The 21,558-nt window shown below is 31.7% G+C and overlaps 1 protein-coding gene across 2 annotated transcripts in view; it reads left to right on the plus strand.

The window, feature by feature from the left end:
- Window positions 1-21,558, plus strand: part of LOC147070342 (sodium-dependent nutrient amino acid transporter 1-like) — a 93,799-nt gene that overhangs the window by 61,107 nt on the left and 11,134 nt on the right. The window contains exons 7-10 of one of the 2 annotated variants that reach the window (XM_085949441.1): window positions 178-256; window positions 7,970-8,073; window positions 18,539-18,731; window positions 20,838-21,014. In XM_085949441.1, the coding sequence (XP_085805567.1) occupies window positions 178-256; window positions 7,970-8,073; window positions 18,539-18,731; window positions 20,838-21,014 (553 nt within the window). Of the gene's footprint in view, window positions 1-177; window positions 257-7,969; window positions 8,074-14,608; window positions 14,713-18,538; window positions 18,732-20,837; window positions 21,015-21,558 lie in introns of both variants that reach the window. The other variant, XM_085949442.1, reaches the window with a different exon arrangement.

Below are 21,558 nucleotides of genomic sequence, written 5' to 3' on the forward strand. Positions count from 1 at the left end.
TAACTAAGTTATATTTCGCCGTGAGGAGGTTGTTAATTTGTTTTCTAGTGGAAAAATCGTCGTTCGTTGAGAATAGTGTTAGTTACTCTTTTGTCGACCGTGTATTTTAGTAACTATACCACACTATAATATTTTATGTGACATACCATGTATGTGAAATATAACGCTATTTTACAGGGCAGTCACTCTGGAGGGAGCCATTGAAGGGATCAAATTTTTCATCACTCCTAAATGGGAAGAGTTGTACAATCCTCAGGTAAATAAATTAAAATAATATATCCTTAGCAAATAAGGTAGTATTTAGTATTTGGGGTCGTGTGTAGGCAATGGTGGTTTATCCTACAAGTTCAGGAAGCGCCAGCTTTTTAGTTAAACATAGAGTACCTCGGCAGTATTCCAAATAGTTAATAATTGTTAACACACGGCACTGCGTCTTATTTGGTTCCAAATGCATCCGATTAGAATCAAGTAAGACATAATGTTAACTCAACATTTGACAGCTCGCCGTTATTAATTGTGGTTATGACCGGCCGCGCTAAAAAAACATCAGGCCTCACAGTTAACATCCCGGGATAATTAACTGTCTGAATACGACATATCATATTTATCATTTTTGAAGTTATATTTCTTTTGGCGCGTTTGGGAAATCAGATCAGAGTGTATTTTTTGCGTGTGACACGTAACACATAATTTATTTTTTCACACGAAAAAAAACGCACTCGATTGGATTAGAACCACCGATTGTTCGGTTATCAGCCGAACGCACTACTTTTACGCAACAATATGGTACTTCAATCGTGACAATTATACAATATAATATTATTGTTTAGAATTGTTCCGTTGCCTAGGCAGCGAATTTATTATTGTCGGCCATTTGTAATTCCTTACGTAAACAAACGATTAAACGTCAGAGTGATAGTTGGTACTATAAAAATAAAAACAACGAGAAACCATTATACAAATTAGTAATATAAGTTAAAGTGTATAGAAATAAACCAACGACGTTCCAATAAGCGATCCGTTTACTTGAGTGTGTAATTTAACAAGATAATTAAGAGCTAGGCAAAGAATCTAGTTTATCATAAGTTTTGTTTTTGTTTTGTTCCGCCAAAGAAGTATAACTTCTAACGCGCGTACATAAGTACACACACCCAGTGACGTCCCGTGGGGGTAGGCAGATTGAGCGTCGCTTGGGGGCGGCAGTTACTCGAAGGGCGGCAAATCGAGGAGAATCATTAGGTATACCTATATAGAAATAGTTAAGTCCATAAACTTAGTAATAACGGAAATATCTTTCCATTAAAAAAATCAGCTCACTGGTTGGTTGTTAATTAACATACTTAAAAGGTTTAACAGGACTGTAATTTTAATGTCAGTTTCGCTATGTCTAGTTTACTTCCGCTGTCCTTGGACGTCACGTCATTGATGACCCGAAATGACACGTGCAGATTTGCGAATTATATTTTAAATTAGGTATAGGTATGTACCTACATATCCAAATATTTTTGCCAGTCACTCACGAGGTTTGAAAGTTGTCAGGTGTATTTTTAAATATATGTACCTACCTATTTGAAACCGTGGATATTTTAAATAAGATTTAGTGGTATATATTTTCTTAGTACCTAACTCATCCATTCAACACATTTCTTAGATATTGGAGTGCTGAAAGGATGAAACAAAATACTATATAAAAAATGGGGCGGCATTTTGTCGCTGCCTAGGGGCGGAATTTTGTCTAGGGACGTCACTGCACACACCGATTTTTTTATTGATTTTAGAGTTAAATGATATATTATAATTCCTTAAGTGAAGATGAACAACTACGGGGTTTTTACTGTTTTTTGTTTGGTGTAATATTCAGGATTAGATAGTTGTTGTAACTTATTCAATTGACTGTAAACTTGAATAATGAAAAAAATTCAAAGAAACTACTTTTAGTAAAAAAAGTGGTCAATACATTGATGTTTAATCTCATATGTATATATATATAATAATGATATTCTCATATATCACAATAATTGGACGATAATAGATTTTTTGAACACGCTTTTGAAACTATGTTTTTTTTTCAATTATCCAGGTGGACTATTTCGTATTCGTATTTCGAATTAAGGTCATGTTAGATGGGTATAGATTTTTAAGACAATAAATAATGTTTACGAGAATCAAAATCAGCTTGCTCCCATGACTTTTAAACGTCTCTTCGCGTGAAATTAATCCAGATGTAGAAAACCGCATTTCGATTACTTACCTAATCTGCAAACCGGCTAACTCCATTTGGAAAAATTGACAGGAAGGAGAAAAAACATAATAATTTGACTATCGAGCGGAATTTAACAATTTCAAAAGTACACTTGGATTTCTTTTTACAAATAAGCTGCACTTTGAACTAAAACACTATTTTAACTTTCCTTTTATATATTATAAAGAAAATTTATATAAATAGCGGAATTGTTGCATTTACGATATTGGAAATTTGGCACCTGCAGTTGGTTGTTTTGTGTGAAGAACGATAACGCATTTATTTATAGGCTTAGGAATTTGAAATTTTATGTTAGCATAGAAAACATGCTTTATAACAAAATGCCATCAAATTTTTATTTTTGGTCAAAAGTGCAGTTAGCTGGTTTGCAGATTAAGTAGTCGACTTAGATTGCGTTCATATTGCCGTCATATCGAAAGAAAAAGTATAGATACTTAGTATCAGTATTGTATCGAATAAAAGTATCTAAAATTTTAATTTTGCGGTACACATTAGTTTAGTTATGTATTTTTTAATATTTTTTGGGGTTGGAGTTTGGGTCTTTTTGACATATCGAATCAAATCAACGGTTTAAATTATTAACTTACTTTACATGATTTCATTTATTGGCGTAGTGCTAGCAATATTAGGAATTTCTTTAGCAAAAACACTTATGTCATAATATGGAGTAATAAAAATAATTTAATTTAAAACTTTTATTTAATTAGTGCAAAACTTTTGTTATATTTTGTAACTGCAAAAACAACTCGCTTGTAAGTATTTAAAGTTTTTTATACTCTTTCCAACAGTTAGCAATTAGTTTTTTACGACTCAGGTATTATGTTTCAAATACATATTTTGTATGTTATTATTACACACGTCCTTGTAAGATTTCTTCCGAAATTTGTAATTAGCAACGAATGGAGAGACATTAGCTCTAACATACAGCGATACCGAACTTATGGTTATCGTGCAATAAAGTCACAACTAACATTTCAATAAAAAGTTTAATGATAGTCAAGCTCACCAAGAGAAAGCACTCACAGATGAAGATTTATTTAGTACAGACTTATTCATTATTATGTAACTTTTAATTAGGGATAAATTAATTTTTCAGCTATACTGGATACACTCATGATAACCAGTAGCTATTTAAGATTCACGAATTCCTAAGGCCCTGACTGATTTTGAAACTCATTTATAACCAATTAAACCGATCAAATTTTATTCTAGTTTGTTTTATTCCATAGCAATCGCTTTTAGCGATAAAATTTTCATTGGCTGTGAAAATACTATACTTGGGAATGATTTCATAATAACAATATTTTAAATTACCTATAAGTAAGAACATAATACATATAATCATTCTCAGTTGTATATTTACCATAGGCAGAACATGAAAATGCCGGAAGTTAGATACAACCCGGGTCGCTAGAACTGATTTGTGTGTGTCGCAAAAAATAGAATTGAAATTTGATCAATTTGAAAACACTTCAAGCGCTTTATAAATCGAGTTATTGAGTATTCAGAGAGTATTGTAAGAACCATTAGTTAAAATGATTGCAATTAGATAAGATTCCTATAGCATAGTGGTCAATGCATGTGGGTGCGAATTCCGAGAGACGCAGGTTCGAATCCTGCTGGGTGTCGTATTGGTTATATATTTCTCAGTGTTTTCAAATTATGTTTATCCAATAAAAAATGTTAGATTCTTAAATCTTGTGAATTATTGGTTGAATCAAAAAAAGATAGTTAATAAAATTAACATTTTTAAAGATCTTTGGTAAAAACTATTGAAGTATAAACTTCGCATATTTATATATTTTGTAAGCTAATGTTATTTCATTATTTTTTAAACGTTGAATTAGGCATGCACGTGACTAATTCATGTATTATTGATTCATATTTTATGAAGCATAATTTGGAGGTTAGGTACATTTAAATTGTACGTAAAACATTTCACCGTGGCACAGTTCGTTGTGAGCTTTCTTATCGGAAATAGATGACCGTATACTACAAGGTCTCCAATTTTAGTAGATTCAATATGAACATTAATTCAATTTTCATAGCTGATTTTGGCAAAATTCATGAATTCAAGAATGAAAACCTAACCTAACATAACAAATTATCCTGTATAAAATATCGACTATTTACAAAGTTGTTTCCTGCTGGGTTCCTGTAAAGTGTAAACCGACCAGAACCGTGTTTTATTAAGATATGAATTTTATGCCAGTACTATACGACCCAAACAGGTTGGACGGTCTTTAATATACGGCCATATATTTCCTATACAACATTTCACGGTGAACTGTGATACGGCGAACTGCATACGTACAATTTTCCGGACACGTAATATGGATGCCGCCCTTGTGAGATTTAGCTTGTGCGATAATCCATCATTAAATGTTAAAACTCCAGTAATAGAGTTGTTGTTGCAAGTACACTTGTATAATCTCAGTATGATACGTGTCTCAATGGTTTGTCACTACTGACTTAGAACACCAGAAGTACAAAACAAAAGTTATGACGAGTAATATTAAGATGAAAAAATGCAATGCAGTAAGAAGTTGAAGGTTGCACTATTTAAAAAATGAAACAGAATTTTATTTATAGATTTGCACGATTACTTTTAATGATACGCCAAAACAAAGTGGGTACCTACTACTTATATAATATATAATTTTATTATTTATACTTACCAAAGATGTTGAAGAAAAACCTTCTTCTTCTACCAGACATCATTATAAAAATGAAATAGGTTAAATCAGGGGTAGTCAACCTTTTTATAGCTTCCGCCTACTTTTGTATCCCTGTTAGTAGTAAAATTTTCTAACCGCCCACCGGTTCCACAGTGTTGGTGATTTATAAAGTAGGGAATTAACTTTACTTTATGAAATTTATAAAGCAGATTTACAGAAAGTTAAAGCATGTAATAATAATAACTTAACAAATACTTTATGTCAGACTTTCACTAAGTTTGGCAGAATAAATCTTTATAGAAATAACTTACTGCAGTTAAATCTATCTTTTTATATATACGTTGCATACATATAAGCATGAAGTCTGATGAAATTACATTTAATTAATTAAATTATTAATGAGATCGCTGAGGCTGATGCTGTAAAACTAAACACTGGATATCTGATGAAAACATAATGAAAATGTTTTTAAAACCCCTACCGCCCACCATGAAAGCTGGAATGCCCACTAGTGGGCGGTGGGGACCAGGTTGACTACCCCTGGGTTAAATGATACGATTATATTATTATAAATTCACTAATTATGTTTAACGCCCACGATAGCCGAGCGGGTAACTTCTTGGCTTATAATGGGTCCCGGGTTCGAATCCGGGGTCTGGCAACAAAAGTTCACATGTTGTGTTTGAACCGATAATAGGCTTGGATCTAATAGGTTGAGCAAGTAGCGAACGGCTCCTCCCAGTATTGGGAAGCACACGTTCGCACCACATTCCTCGATCCATCGTCACGTCTCACGCCTCAAATCATGATGTGAGACCTACATCGCCTTTGAGGTTATGCCACAAGGGTACGGAGTGCCGTGTATACGTGAACACGTCAAGCGTCTCTTCGTGATTACCTTAATCACCGAGTGCTGCCATGTTTGCTCACGAACTTGAGTGTTTGCAACGCGGTCGTATCAATGTACCTCTATGATTCGGCGGAGACATCGATTTTCAAAGCTCAAAAGTCGAGACTAACTATTTTTTGTTGTGGTACTTACCTAGTATTTATAAAGATTTCATTCACACTTTATGGATTTACTATTACGGTTGAAATTTATTCTAAGGTTAAAAAATGCATTTTCATTGATTATACTATTCTTCATATTTCATTCATTAAAAAATAAATAATCCATAGTCTTAAAACTATATTATGTTCTAAAATATTTTTGACATAAGAGCATATCCGGTTTAATCAGCTCACTATTGACTGTCTATTGGAAAGCGTTACTTCTGTTCATAATAATATTAAAAATTATAACACATATTTTTATAATAAGTTTCTAATATAGGATATTAATTTGTGAATGCATGTTTTCATACATTATTTAAAATATTCTATGTTATAAAGAAAAACAAAATAAAGCAAATAAATAACACATAAGTATTATAAACATTTAAAGAAAGGGGTCTAGGACGATTTGGCACCGGACAACTGGACGCCACGGAATTCGAAAATAAATAGACGTTAGGTACTTATAAGTACTTTTAAAAAAAATATTCAATATTATTATTTATACTTCAATGATTTTATTATGATTTAATAGTTGGTAAGAATTTAAATATGCAGACGTAAACAATGATTTAATCGTGCATATGTTTAAGTTCCAACGAAAAAAGAGTTTTTTATGTTATATAAAGCCTTAGGCATGGTAATTCTCAGTCCGCGATAAAGAATACATTATGTTAGGAGTAAAATGAATTCGAAATACTAAGTAGTAGATAGAAACTGATTAAAATACCTCGTCTACACGTGTCTACGACAGTGCGGCGTCCAATTGTACAGAGGCCAGTCGTCCCATTCCCAAAGAAAGTAGTGTAATAAATAAATATATCGTGGGATTACACCCAAAAGTTGGTAAGTCTCGAAATCATGTTCTGGAGTAATTGCAATTGTTTGAAGTTAGACATGACCTCTAAAATCAGGCGTAATGTCAATTTGTCTGTGCTTTATATTCAATATTATATATCGAATGATTTTTTTTCTAACATACATATTAATATAATATACACATAATTCGTTGTTAACTCTAAATACTTAAATTATCGACTTACCAACCTTTGTCAGCAACACCACGATATACAAGTATATTATACAAAGAAAAAACATAAAAAGAGTTAAATAGGATCTATAAAACCTTGTCCACTTAAACTCGTTGCAAATTATGTATTGGTTTTAATCACATGTTTCCTCAATACACCGACCCTTAGGTGATAAGGATTATTTTGTGTGTGGAAGGAAAAGGGAGATAAGTCTAACATAAATTTAATTAGGATAGGCAGAATAAGACACTAGTTCTTGTAAAGAAAGGTTAATAAATTGCACGGCAATAATTTAACCCGTTGATTTTAATAATATAATTCATTAATTTTTAGATGTGTCTTCATTTTCTTTTCGCACACTGTATTCGTCTATTCAATTCTAAAGTATCCTAAACGCCAAACCATAAAATGTGCATTAAAGCGAAATTTAGAAATTACGAACCTGAACTTAATTCGATTTTATAATATCGAAATATAAAAAATTTTTTTTTGTGTTTCATAGATATTACAATTAATTTTGGGGATTTTTTTTCCAATTTCGAAGTTGTGAAAAATTCAATACATTGGCAAATAATGTCACTTAGGATATTTAAGAAGTGGCGTGAAAATAATTTTTTTCTTAAATTCAATATAATCCTACGCATTTAGGTTTATACAGAAATGTTGGAAATTTCATAGAGAATTGATTGATGTAAAAAAACGCATTTCGAAAAATTGGCGTTTAGGATAGTTTAGAATTGTACAATTGAACAGTTCGCATAGGTGCTGATTTACATTTATCAACTGGTTTGCATGATGGTGCTCAATTATATAATTATTTATATTATGATGTAAAATTAGCTCGCTGTAATTTTAATTTCCAAATGAACAAAAACTGAGTAAATGACTAAACCAAATTGTTAAGGAATACAATGCAAAAATAACACTTGCCTAACAAATCGCAGGTGTGGTATGCAGCGGTGACACAGGTCTTCTTCTCGTTGGGTGTCTGCCTAGGGCCCATTCTCATTTTCGCCACCTACAACGATTTTAATGGGCAAATTTACAGGTCAGTTGGAGCTGAGGCAGGTCTACGTTTGATTTGTTTACTGTTTGGTTTGTGCATTTTAGATCTTCCGCTTTCTAGACGAATAATGCTGAATTATGTTTCTTTTAAATAATTGGTATGTATATTTAATGTAGACATGATTTATTGGCTGGGAGATAAACAAGCTTTATGTGTTACTAATATTAAATTAATCATTTTATCACCCTTGCACATTAGAAGTTGGATAAATGGAGTTTTGCTGAAGATGCTTTCACGTGATTCATAGAGAATGTGTATCAAACTTAATTCATGATTCATCCATTTACTCGACGACGAAAGGATAATAACCAGCGCTTTTAAAATAAATTGTCCGTGAGGCTTGCTGGGTTTTGTAAAATATAATTTTGAAAAAAGAAGATGTAGTTAAAAATATTTAAATACACAGTGATTATACATACGTCATAACGAATGGTTCTTAGTAGGGATTATTATACCGAATGAATATATCAATACCGGTATTTCGGTATTTCTTATTGCATACCGGTATTCGTCAAATAAAAACACTATTTTATAGCAACCTAAAGTACCTACCTACATTTATTATGTTTACCTTTGTTAGTATATATAGATCATAATAATTTAGAACTGCTAATTTTTATAAATACTGTAAGTCCGGGTAGGTACGGAAAAATCTCTCTGAAATTCAACGTTTGTTGGATATATAGGTACTATCAACTTTAGATCAATAGTAGTTATACTTAGAATAATTGGAGATTTTTGCAACGAATATTTTTTTTTTTTTAATATTATATTAATTGATCGCGACAATTTTATAGTATAATGTGTAGATATAAGAGGGATTTCGTTTTAATATTATTTAACTTTTGTTGGTTTTGGTTAATATATTTGCGTTCTGGCAACATAAAACTTAATAATATACAGTATAGTAGTAAGTAATGAAAAATAATATTAAATTCATTAACATATGCTTTCTTAATACCGGAAATACCGGTATTTTGGATTTTTGAAACCGGTATTTCGGTATCGATAAATAATTGAATACCGGCATTGCAATCCCTATTGATATATATCATATACACGTTTAATAAACTACATATTGTGATTTTTGCCAGACTATACAACTTATTGTCCCTGCATCCACGAATTCAGAAACGGTTCTCTAGCACTATGATTGAGATATTAATAAAATCGAAGATTCCGTATTGTAAATAGGTACACATCTTAATTTTCGATCGGTTTTCCTACAGTTCACTATAGATTTACCTATATAGTGCAGTGGCGAAGGGTGGAGGTAGGCTGTTAAGATTCGACATAAATAGTGAACATTAAACTTCGTCAGTCATACATATTTGTTTTCATTGAACTAAGAATACAATTTGCAGATTGTTCTGGTTACTTTTTGAAATTCAACTAGACCCTATCTATGCTATGACCTATCCGACAAAAATAATGCACACCATATTACAGATATATTTACAATAAGAATTCATATTACAGATGATATTGGTTAGTTTCTTAAGCCTCGCCTAAACCAATTAATATTTTTATATCTATAAATTATCCAAAATTATGCATGATTTAATGACATAGGTTTCGATATTTTATAGATATATGAATATTTTTTGACTATTATCTACTATGGCTTGGAATAGGCAGGGTTCAATTGAATTTTAAAATCTAATAAACTTTTTACTTATACATATTGTAACCTTAATTCAATAAAAAGAAATACGCTTGACTGGCATAGTTTAGTGAGCACTATTTATGTTGGTTCTTAAAAGTTTACCTCCACCTTTAGCCACTGGTGTCATCTAAAATTGAAATTAAAAAATCAAAATCAATTTAAATATTGATGTTTTTAGAAGTTGAAAGTGAAAAAAAGACCATTATTTTGTTGTTTCGCAGCATTTCAAAACCGGTTAATGTCTAGAATTAAATCGTATTTAAATAATAAAAATGAATTTAAAAAAAAACCATGGATTAACCACTTGTATGTGCCGTTTTAACAGATTATTTATATTTTAGTCTGATATTAGACAAGGTAACTATTTTTTTCTATAAAGCAATAACATCCTTCGAGAGAAATATTAATAACATTTTTTTAAATTATATAGGTACAATAATTAACTGACTTGTGTACCTACACAACGTATCTTTAAATAATATGTACATAACAATGATATTAGTCATTTAGAATTATAAAATTTAAAAAAAAATGCTGACAATGTTGGTGCCCGCGTTCGAATTCAGTGTCTGGTAAATTCATATGTACAGAGCTACAAACTTATCTAAAGAACGGTCAAAAATGGAACTACGAACTCCATATGGACGCCATTTCGAAAACGTCATTCGAATGTCAGATTCTATCCAGTTGCGAGTCTTGATTGGGTAGTTTTCTACAGTGGCTCCTCATCCATTCTTTAGATAAGTTTGTAGGTCTGTATTTAGTTTTTTTAATGTGCGTTTGTATTCACATGGTTGAACTTTCTAAAGAAATATCATCGGAAAATTACCCTTTTAAACACTGAATTTCAGAGCCAACAATGTCGCTGTTTTTTCAATATTTATATTTGCGAATTATTAGGTAGGTAATAAAAGGTTTTAGAATTTAGGGCGACCACACGATTGTCAAAAGTGAATGATTTTCGTATCCATTGTTAGGGTATGGCACCTCCGAGCGGAATTGCGGAAACGGAAAAGAGATGCGTTTCTGCTGTCCCCTGCTACACAATATGTATAATTAAATGGCTTAGAATAATGTGATTTGATTTTTGATTCGATTCTAATTTGATTTAAGGATTAATTTATAATAACAAAAGAAAAAGGGCGCTTGTGACATTTTGATAGTTGATTTATGAATGTAGTTTTTTTTCTCTCTACATTATAGGTAAAATTGAATTTATGGAGCTAAATCCATGAAATTACAATTTACAAAAGAAAATAAAGGTCACTTGTGTATTTGTAATCTAATTTTCAATTAACGTACAACAAAAACGTAACATCTACACGACTTTGATAGTCTATGTGCAGTTGTTACAAAAATTATATAAGAAAAAGGTACTATGTGTAATTATTTTTTAAAAAGGCCTTTGTACAAAAAACAAGATTTTGTTGCAGAAAAAAGACCCTTGTGACGAGAATCTTCACAAGATATGAAAAAAATGTATTTCAATCTTTGAGTAATAAGTCACATGTCATGTGCTCTGAATTTCATTTCAAAATATTAAAAAATAGTCTCCTCACGACTTTTTTTCACTTAAAATGCGTTTTTCTCAAAACAATATTTTTACACAAGTGCCCTTTAGTTTTGGGGCGACGATATGATTTATGAAAAAAAAACATAATTTATTTTTCTTCTAAAGTATCTAGTTAATGTAGAGAAAACGATTAGATTCTGCATATAAGAATATTGAAATTTTACTAAATTATCGATAAAGAAAGTAAAAAATCTTGTAAGTATGTTTTTTTTAATCTCACTTGATTTTGTGTAATTCAGAATTCAAAAATACTAATCCTAGTACAGACCTACAAACTTATCTAAAGAATGGCCAAAAATGGAACTACGAACTACCATAGGACGCCATTTTGAAAATGTCAGATTTTGTCCAGTTACGAGTATTGATTGGGCAGTTTTCGACAGTGGCTTCCCCATCCCATTGTTCAGATAAGTTTGTAGTTCTGTAATAAAAGATCTGTCCCAAATTGCAATCTCTAGTGTTTTCGATACGCGTATAAACAACACTACATTATTAATTATTGTCGAATGAAACAATACATAGGAGGGCTATGCGAGTATATCCGAAGTATTGCGTCCTCTTAGTTAAAGTTGTCGAAGACAAATATCGTGTCGTTGTCTATACTGCCCTTCCACGGAAGAAAGCAGTAACTCGCAAAAATTGTGAAATTGAGTTATGAATGCCATTCGTTAGGTAATTTTGAAAGCTATATATTCTGTTTACTTTAAAATCAGTTTTATCACTAAAATACCGTTAAAATCCTTAGTGAAAAAATAGACATCTTCTAAAATAATACATTTTTTTTAGCAAAAAGGCAGTAATTGCACCTATTCATTGCAGTTACTGCTTATTTATTATTACTTTGTTTATATTTTAACATCCTACAAATAAAAATTACCACCGTTTTTTATTAATTCACAGTACTAAAGTTTGAGAAAAAACACATTATGTCATTTATCTCGAAAGTGTGTGAGAGTCAGTTACTGCCTTCTTCCTTAGAAGGGCAGTATAATACCAATACATTTATTGTGCTCAGAGGAAACTCAACGTTTTCCCACAATTTCGGAGAGTGTGATCAGGCCCACAATATCGATAATATAAAACCAGACGAGTAAGTACTTTTTGTTGATTTTCGTGTGTTGTCATATTTTAATATTGATTTTTTTCACTGTCGTAACGTGAGTGTTTTTTTTTGTATTGCTAATTCGAAAATAATGGCGCGTAACTTTAGAGTTATACACAGCAAAACGGAAATACAGAATTAACCGATGACTAATGAGCTCTTCCTATATGGCTGCTGTCTACAACACGAAATCACCCAGTAACATTTTTTTTAAAAACTTTTCTGTGAAAAATAAATACCTTATGTATTTATAAATACATTATGATAATAACATGTTTACATTGTAGGTAAAATACTTCCGTAATGATTACTTTGGTGGATTAAAGTAAATAAATGTCTTATTAGTGTTTCGAAGTAATGATAATTTTTTGGGATATTATTTAATACATGACATTTCATTCAGAGCTACGGAAAAAACGAAACACGTATCTATGAATTTTAAAAATTATATAATTAGCATTCATTTGCGAAATCACTAAGAAGGAACAGTAAACATATTAGTTTCGGCATCAAAACAAATGTATTGATACTTGTAGGTATCGGGTTTGTTAATCGAAAAATGTAATTAAAGTAATTGTAAAAGATGGAAAAAAATATTGATATCAAAAGATTTTGCCAGTGATAATATGAAAAACATTTAAATTTGTATTGGTATAGGTGACATATCGAAAGAAAAATATCAATAATTTTATGACATCCCTAGTAACGGGTATAGACTTACGCTAGAACAACGGTTGCAAATTGTGCAAATCTATTTTATTTAATTTTTAAGTTCTACACCTCTAAAAAACAGCCTTCAGATAGAAAATTTTCTTAAAAACAATGAAATCTCACTGTATAAATTAATTTAATTTAACAATTTAATAATGTTTATATTTACAACATACATACATACCTACATAATATAATATTACGCTGATTCAATATATATATTATATATATTATATAAGTTGATCGCTTTTCAAACTAATGCCTTGCTTACACGAGCTTAGTACTAATTATTAGTACTCGCTACCCTTACTAATACCGTCACGTGTAAACAGGTTAAATTAGTAATATGTGAGTGCTTGTGAATAGAGACCTATCATATTTATGTAATCGTCAGTACGTATCCCAGCATAGAGTCTACGAGCGTTATATTAATTGCGTCGACGCAGGGTGTTATTTGATTCCAATTGGATAAAACAAATTCAATTGGCGATTCTAATTGAATGTAATTAGGATCAAATAAAAACCTGTGTCGATGCACGTCTACGCACGCCCACTGCAATGCCGTCTATCTGCAGCGGTAGATGCGTGTTTGCACGGTCTTGGTACTAATAATTAGTACTCGCTAGTAGCGCTAGCTACTAAGCTACTTCAATCGCTGAGTAGAGCTTAAATGAGTTGATAAGTAAAAGCGTATTAGTAGCACAATAGAAAATGCAAAATATGCATACTTCTGCTTGTATTCTTAATTTTTGTCACTTAACACTAGTTACACGTTGCGATACGTTGCGAATGTGAGTGGAATTATGAAATATATAAATGTATATACATATATACACTCGGTATTAGTGCAAGTACTAATGTTTAGTACTAAGCCCGTGTAAACAAGTCTTAAATCCAGTCGAATTCGCATCTTGTCGCAACATCTAAACCGCCCAATTTGTTTAGTGACAAAAATAAGCGTATTTTTTTGTATTTCTTAATGTACTACTATTTTCGTTTTAATAGGCTTAGTGGCTAGTGCGATAAGTGAGTTATAATAATTAGTAGATACTAAGCCCGTGTAAACAAGCCTTTAGAAAGATATACATTTATTGTATTTCATTTTGATAGATTAGTTTAATATAGTGTGCTGTAAAATAATTGGTTTATTAATTATAATAGGGCAATAATTTAATTAAATAAGCTTTTAATTAAAAGGTGCACACGTAGTTTAGGATATATGCGTTTAAAATGTTGCAATTCTGTGATAAATTTTACGATATCGTTAAAAATTTAAGGATTCCTCAGTATGTGATATATTTTCATCTAAGGGTTCGGTTCCTCTGAGATTTGAGACTTATAGTACGACAATACCTACAGGGCAGATATATTGGCTTATTATATTGCTTCGATGGCTGCAGTGTGAAAAGTGTTTGCTTCATTATCAAGCCGCTGCCAGTGTGATTTACTTGGGATTTTCTTGTAGGTATGGTACGCAGCTGTTACTCAAGCTTTTTTCTCACTGTCCGTCTGTGTGGGCGCTGTCTTAATGTTTTCTTCATACAACCAGTTTACACACAATGTCTACAGGTAAGTGAAGCAGAGCTTCTACATTTTAATCTGTTTCTACATTTTACATATCTTTGATTTCCACACACTTATGGCAATGCTTTGCTACATCTTAGTAACTTATCCTGAGTATACTGGCTTTTAGCGCTCGAATTTATCTATATTCTATACAAACATGACACTATCCAGTCAAAATGGCATACAACTTAAAACTCGTTCAACGCGGACGACACGGCTGCCGTGTCCCCGTTAAACGGCCATTAGATGCAATTAGCATGTTATTTAAATGAGGTAATTAAAAATTAATTGAAAGGTACGCAGTGATTGTGGACGCGTGGAAAATAAATGTTATTTCTATTAAATGGTTTCATGAAAATCAGAAATATATATATATATATTATTTCAATTGTGTGTGATGTCCTTGAGATTGAGTATGCTTTTCAAAACCAAAAACCTACTTTTTGTGATTTCAACTATTCTAATTTGACAGATTATGACGGGAACTATTTGCATAGCATTAAAGAGATAACACCAAATTTGCTCTCGTATGTATCTCGACATGTAGTATGTCATTAAAATTATTTATTGATTTTGTGGATAATATTATAGCTTGGAATAATTAAGGAGTGCGCTGCATCCACGGTATCTACAAAGCGCACGCCACTGACATATTTATCCCTCAAATCCCCTAATCAACACATTTTTTTTATAATATCCTTTGAAAGTCATGTTATACAACTTTAATGATTTGAAAAAATAATAGAAACTGAGAAAAAGCCATTCGATACAATAAAATATTTTTGTCTTTTTGTACACACAGTTTCAATGTACTTACTTTAATTTTGTCAACAACAGAATACAGGGCGATATTTTAATGTCATGCAGGAGGCACAGATTCTTGTGTTTATATCTTATTACTACTATATTATCGTCACTGTTCTGGCAGAAGACACTAATTCGAAAAAATGACATATTGAGTTAGTTATACCAAAATTTTCCTTATTTCAAACTTTACTGTCTGGAAACCTTCTTAATAAATAAACAGTCTTTATTTTAAAGTAATCCTTTTTACGATTACTTAATAAACTCACATGATATACCATTTCAAACATTTTAACAACTTCAAAGTCAAATTACTCAAAACTAGTATTCTCCAGTTAGTGTGTTCTGCCAGAACAGATACGTATAATAGTTGATACACTGTTGTTGTATGAAGGCTATCCTAAGCATATTTTAAAACGATCACACAAAGCACGTTGCATGTTTTATATTAGTGTTGGTTTTTCGCCAGATCAATCAATAATTACACTTTTTGTAACTAAAATTACATTTTTATATGTTTTATTTGTGATTTTAAGAATGTGTTTTATGTACTGTGCTTATATTTGATTAATGATGCAATTATTATAGCACTAACTAAAATTACTAAGAGATCTTTCTGCTACATAAAATGTTACTTAGTTAGATTAGAAATTGAGGATAATGCATTAGAATATCTAATAACTTTAATTTTTTAATCATTTTTGAAATATACATATTGGGGTGTTAGATCTGAAATAGGTCAAGACGTGATTTTTTTTATTATTATTAATTACAACTGTGATTTAATAATTACAAACTATTAAGTTGTGATTACATTGAGATGCATGTCGCGTACTATCACGTGACGTCACAGTAAGTCACAGCTCAATGCACAGCGGGACATACACTTGCGTTGCAAGCAATAGCGCTGCGAAAGCCAATTATTCTTCACAGTTGGTAGTGCGAGGTGAGGATTACATTATAATTTTATTAAATGATGAAATAAAGTGCATATTATTAACCTCGTATATTATATTAATAAAAAATGGTATAATTATAATATACTTATAGTAAAAACGTTGTCGGTGCAGATGTCAGTGTGCTCGTAGAATTGTTTTAAGTGTCAAATATATTATTATAATGCACTTCGTGTTTTATCACGTGATGTCACAGTAAGCTGCCGCTACGGGGAAAAAAGTGTGTAATGTCGTTTTTCTTGGTATTAAAAATGTTATGAGACTGATGCTCCCATCCTGTAGCATATTTGAACCTTTAAACGAACATTGTGAGGTAGCAAAATCTGCCAAAATCACCAGAACAACAACGAAGTCACCTCACATTGTACTGCACTGCATCGGCACCTGCATGACTCAATGAACATTTTTTTTATCATTTTCTACATACCTAGACATTTTAGATTCATGTCAGAATCGCGTGTTTTTTGTTTTTAGCGGTTGGCACTATGTATTTTCTATAAAAATGTTGTGTCTTATCTATGGTCTGCAGGTTGGGTTCTATTCAAAATATTATAATGTTTGGATATAATATCGCAAGTGATTTTAACGCACGTACACGTAGAAACTGTTGAAATTAGCATGACTAATGAATAATAATTCAAAATACTAATACATTAGAGTTAGAACTCTCCATCATTGAATTTACCGAGATGGTGATCGTTCAAAATATTCTGCAAAATGACGAAACCATAGACTAAATTTGTTGCCGTGACAGCGTGACATTATGCGTCGTGCAGCTTAATATAATCACAACTTTATTCTAATGTCTCATTCAAATTTGGAACAACTGGTATTTAAACAAAAAAAATACGTTTTATGACGTTTACGTCAAACTAAATTGTATTTAATATTGATACATTCGAAATGCCTAAGTCATAATAGACAATAGAAAAACATATTCGTTTATCTATAAAATATCTAAAATTATACATTAAACTATACATAATTTTAGATATTACAATATTACAACGGAAAAAAAGTATGACTGAAAAGGTGTGCACTATTTTTGTCTGATAGTCCATAGCATACCTAAACTATCATGGTTTGATTTCGGCAGGGTTTAATTGAATTTTAAAAACTAACCAGTACCATATGCAAAATGTGTTCTTAGTTATATTATGAAAACAAATAAGTATGACTGACAAAATTTGAATACGTGTATTAAATAAGGCTCTAAGTACCAAAAAGTAGTATTGCCTGTAGTTACAAAATACCGAGTCATTGCAGTAAAATTTCATGAAGCAGACCTTTTGAAAAATGTAGTTTTACAGTGTGAAGCAATCACGGCAGCTTCTATAATTTTAGGTATTAAGAACTCACAAGTGTCAACACACCATCGTCAGCTATTTTATATTGAATGCAGTTGACCACTGCAGTGCTACTTATACCATTATAAATAAAACACGCCAACGGACTTACAATGTCGACAGGTTTAATTATTTTGCTGTATTTTTTTGACTTGCTTGAGGCACTTAGACTATAGTTTAAGTTATTGGCGTTGGTATGTCGAACATTTTTCTATAAAAATGTCAGTTTTTATTTTTTTGGTACTTAGCGCCTTAATTAATACACGTATTCATTTAGTGTGCACTATTTAAGTATGCCTGATCTTAACAATCTACCTCCACCCCTCACCACTGATAAAGCATACGAATTGAAACACTACATTTGACGATAAATCGACAATGGGATACTATTGATCCGTATTTTGGTTGGTAAAATTTGTATTATTCAACCAAATGTTTTTAGTAAAGGTCGTACATCAGGACATGTTTTTTATCAGTCACTTGTTCCACACGCAGGCTATTTTGATTTAGTAGACTTGATCCATTTCAGAATTAACCCCCATGTATATAAATAGTTATGAAAATTTGTAGTAGTAAAGTACCTCTTTACTAATATATGTATTATTTTGTAAATAATTAAATTAAACTCATTAAATAACAATGTACTATCGCTATTTTTGAAAATCAATAGGTAATTAAACAAAATTTAAAACAGTAATCATAAAAAAATGTGAATATCTTTAGGGACGCCATGATTGTGACAACCCTTGACACTTTCACCAGTTTACTGGCTGGTTTCACAATCTTTGGGATCCTGGGTAACCTCGCTCACGAGAAGGGGGAGGCTGACATTGGCAAAGTGATTGGAGCTGGTGGAACTGGTCTTGCTTTCATTTCATACCCTGATGCCATTTCCAAGTTCACTTGGGTACCACAGGTAAGCTGGACTTTAGATTATTTTCATGATAACAATTTTAATTGATGTTCATTAGCTTACAATATTTACAAAGGAACCGCAGTAGGCTGATGGACCCTTGGCTGCCCTCAGAGTAGATGGATGTACAACACCAAGAGAGATACAAAGAGATTCGCTGTGACTGATTGGGAGGAGAGAGAAAAGAGTTCCTGAGATGCCTGGATGATTATTGTAACGGGGCACGAACCGTACAAGTCTAGATGACTAAAACTCTTAATGATATTACAATTCTAATGGATTTAATTTTTGTACTATTCTATTTGAGTCGTTTTTTGTGACCCGGGTTTTGCCTTTCGGCATCTTCAGGCGCTGTGTATACTCACCAAAGGCAAACACATACTGACAACGAACAATTTCAATTATATATAGGTATAATATGAGGCAACAAGGCCAAACGGCCTTTTATCCTCGGCATCTATAGTATTCGCGTTTGTATACCTATAAACAAAGAGCGCATGGCTAGGGAATGCAATACCGGTATTTCAGTATTTATAAATACCGAAATACCGGTTTTAAAAATCCAGAATATCGGAATTTTCGGTATTAAGAAAGCACACTCGTTTACGTTGTTGATAGTGAATTATAAGTTATGTGCTGCTAAAATGCAAATATATGGACTGCATAGAGGTGAAATAATAACAAAATACAATTAATCCAATATATATATATAATTGTAATAATTTATATAAAATATAAATTATCATAATATTATTTCGAAATAGAAAATATCCATGACAAATGTTCAATTGTTCTATAATAAAATTATTCATGATTGTACAAGCGTTGAATTTAAGAAGCTTTTCCTGCAGCCGGACTTATTTGCATTTTGAATAAAATTGAAGGCTTTAGTTAAAATTATCAATATATTGAAATTATTTTTAAAAATCACCAGTTATACTTATGACCAATACATTTTTTTTAAATGTTAACATAATATAATAAATGTAAGTAGGTAGGTTTTTGCTATAACATAATTTTAATAGTTATATTTACTGATAAGTACTTCTTTTTTTAAATATTTTAACGAATATCGGTATTAATACCGGTATTCAATATTAAAATACCGATAATCGGTATTGACATTTTCATTCGGTATTGCAATCCCTACGCATGGCTCTTCGTCGTGGGTCTGAAGGAAAAAAATGAAAAAGAAAAAGAGCTGGAAAGATGGCAGTCGTAGCAGAGTGGTAATGCGCAGGGCGCGATATCCAAGAGATGCGGGTCCGGTTCCTTCCGGGTGTCGTACTTTATTCAAAAAAGATTTATTCTCTTGGTTATATTTTCTCATGAGTGATTTTTTAGAATTTTTTACTTAATTAGAATGGTGCATTCTTAAAATCTTGTGAATTATTCGTTAAATAAAAAGAAATAGTTTATAAGTAAAGTTAGGTACAATTTTATCCTACGATTTGCACAATAAATATGAGCATCTATGAATCGCACACTACTGGTGGGATCATTCCTTTCGAATTATTGTTAAAGATTCAACATTAATTTGACAGTTGAACGGAAAAATCGTGAGAATGCGGCATAAGTTATTAATTGATAATCCTGAATCATTAGATGTATCAAAACCATGCGCTTGCCATGGGCCTGGCACTACTTTGCATCATCAAACACTGATGAAGCGCCTCAAGTTAAATGGTCCAGAAGATGAAAGGAGTGCGGGAAGAACACGACTTCTACAGAAACACTTGTGAGCGCTATGAGTGATCGATTGGAAAAAAGGGAGCCGATGATTGGGAAGATGATAAGATTATGTTTGGGGTGTTCAAAGTACCCATCAGGCTGTAGTAGCACACTAGAAAGAACCTCTTCAATGATGATAGATTTGAAATTCTTCATCTTTATAAAACAGGAGTGACCTTGTTGCAGTATTTATATTATGACGACATATAAGACAAATAATTTAAGTTAAATTGTTGTTGTTTTTTTTTATTTATCTCGTGTTTTGCCCTCGTTTATTTAATACTTTAAATTGTCGTCATTATTTTTATGTGTTGTCAAATAAATTCAGTGACTCAATATTATTTATTTTCTGATGAGTCTCAATATTTTTTTTTCCAGCTGTTTGCCGTGTTATTCTTCCTCATGCTGTTGGTTCTTGGACTTGGAAGCGCTGTATCTCTCCAGAGCACGATCGTCACGGTGATGGCTGACAGGTTCAGAAACATTCGCTACTGGCAGATATCCCTCGGGTGCTGTCTTACAGGATTCATCGTTGGCCTCGTCTACATCACACCGGTAAGTGGGCCGTCGAGTGTCGGTCATTTACAGGAATATGATTTTTTGTTCATATCATGAATATCAGTAAACTCTGTCCTCCAATAAAGTAATAGCCCGTTTACATTCCCGACCATAACAAAAATAATTACAAGATAAAAAGAACTTTTTATATAACACGTTTTTAAAATTTCTGTTGAATCATATAAACTTGACAATTCTATGTATTAATAAAAACTTTTTATTGTACTTGATAGAAATACTGAATACATTTAATATTATAGAATACAGAAATGTCATTTTGACATTTCATATTGATTTCCATAGTAACGCACGTATATATTAATAATTTAGTTGATAGGACCCTCTTAGCAACCAAAAATAGTGAGTAGTAAATATTACTTTTAACGAATTTTTTCCGAAACATACAAAACAGAATTAACTGAAAATGAATTCAATTCTGCTTAAAAATGGTCAAAAGTATTAAAAGAATGCACTGTCGCCGTGTTCTGATATATTCTGAAAGTTTCAAATGTCTAGCTAGTCGGGAAATCGTGGACAAACA

This window comes from Rhyacophila brunnea, unplaced genomic scaffold (assembly GCF_057557595.1).
Source record: "Rhyacophila brunnea isolate RB1 unplaced genomic scaffold, BYU_Rbru_1.0 scaffold_22, whole genome shotgun sequence".
Taxonomy (NCBI): domain Eukaryota; kingdom Metazoa; phylum Arthropoda; class Insecta; order Trichoptera; family Rhyacophilidae; genus Rhyacophila; species Rhyacophila brunnea.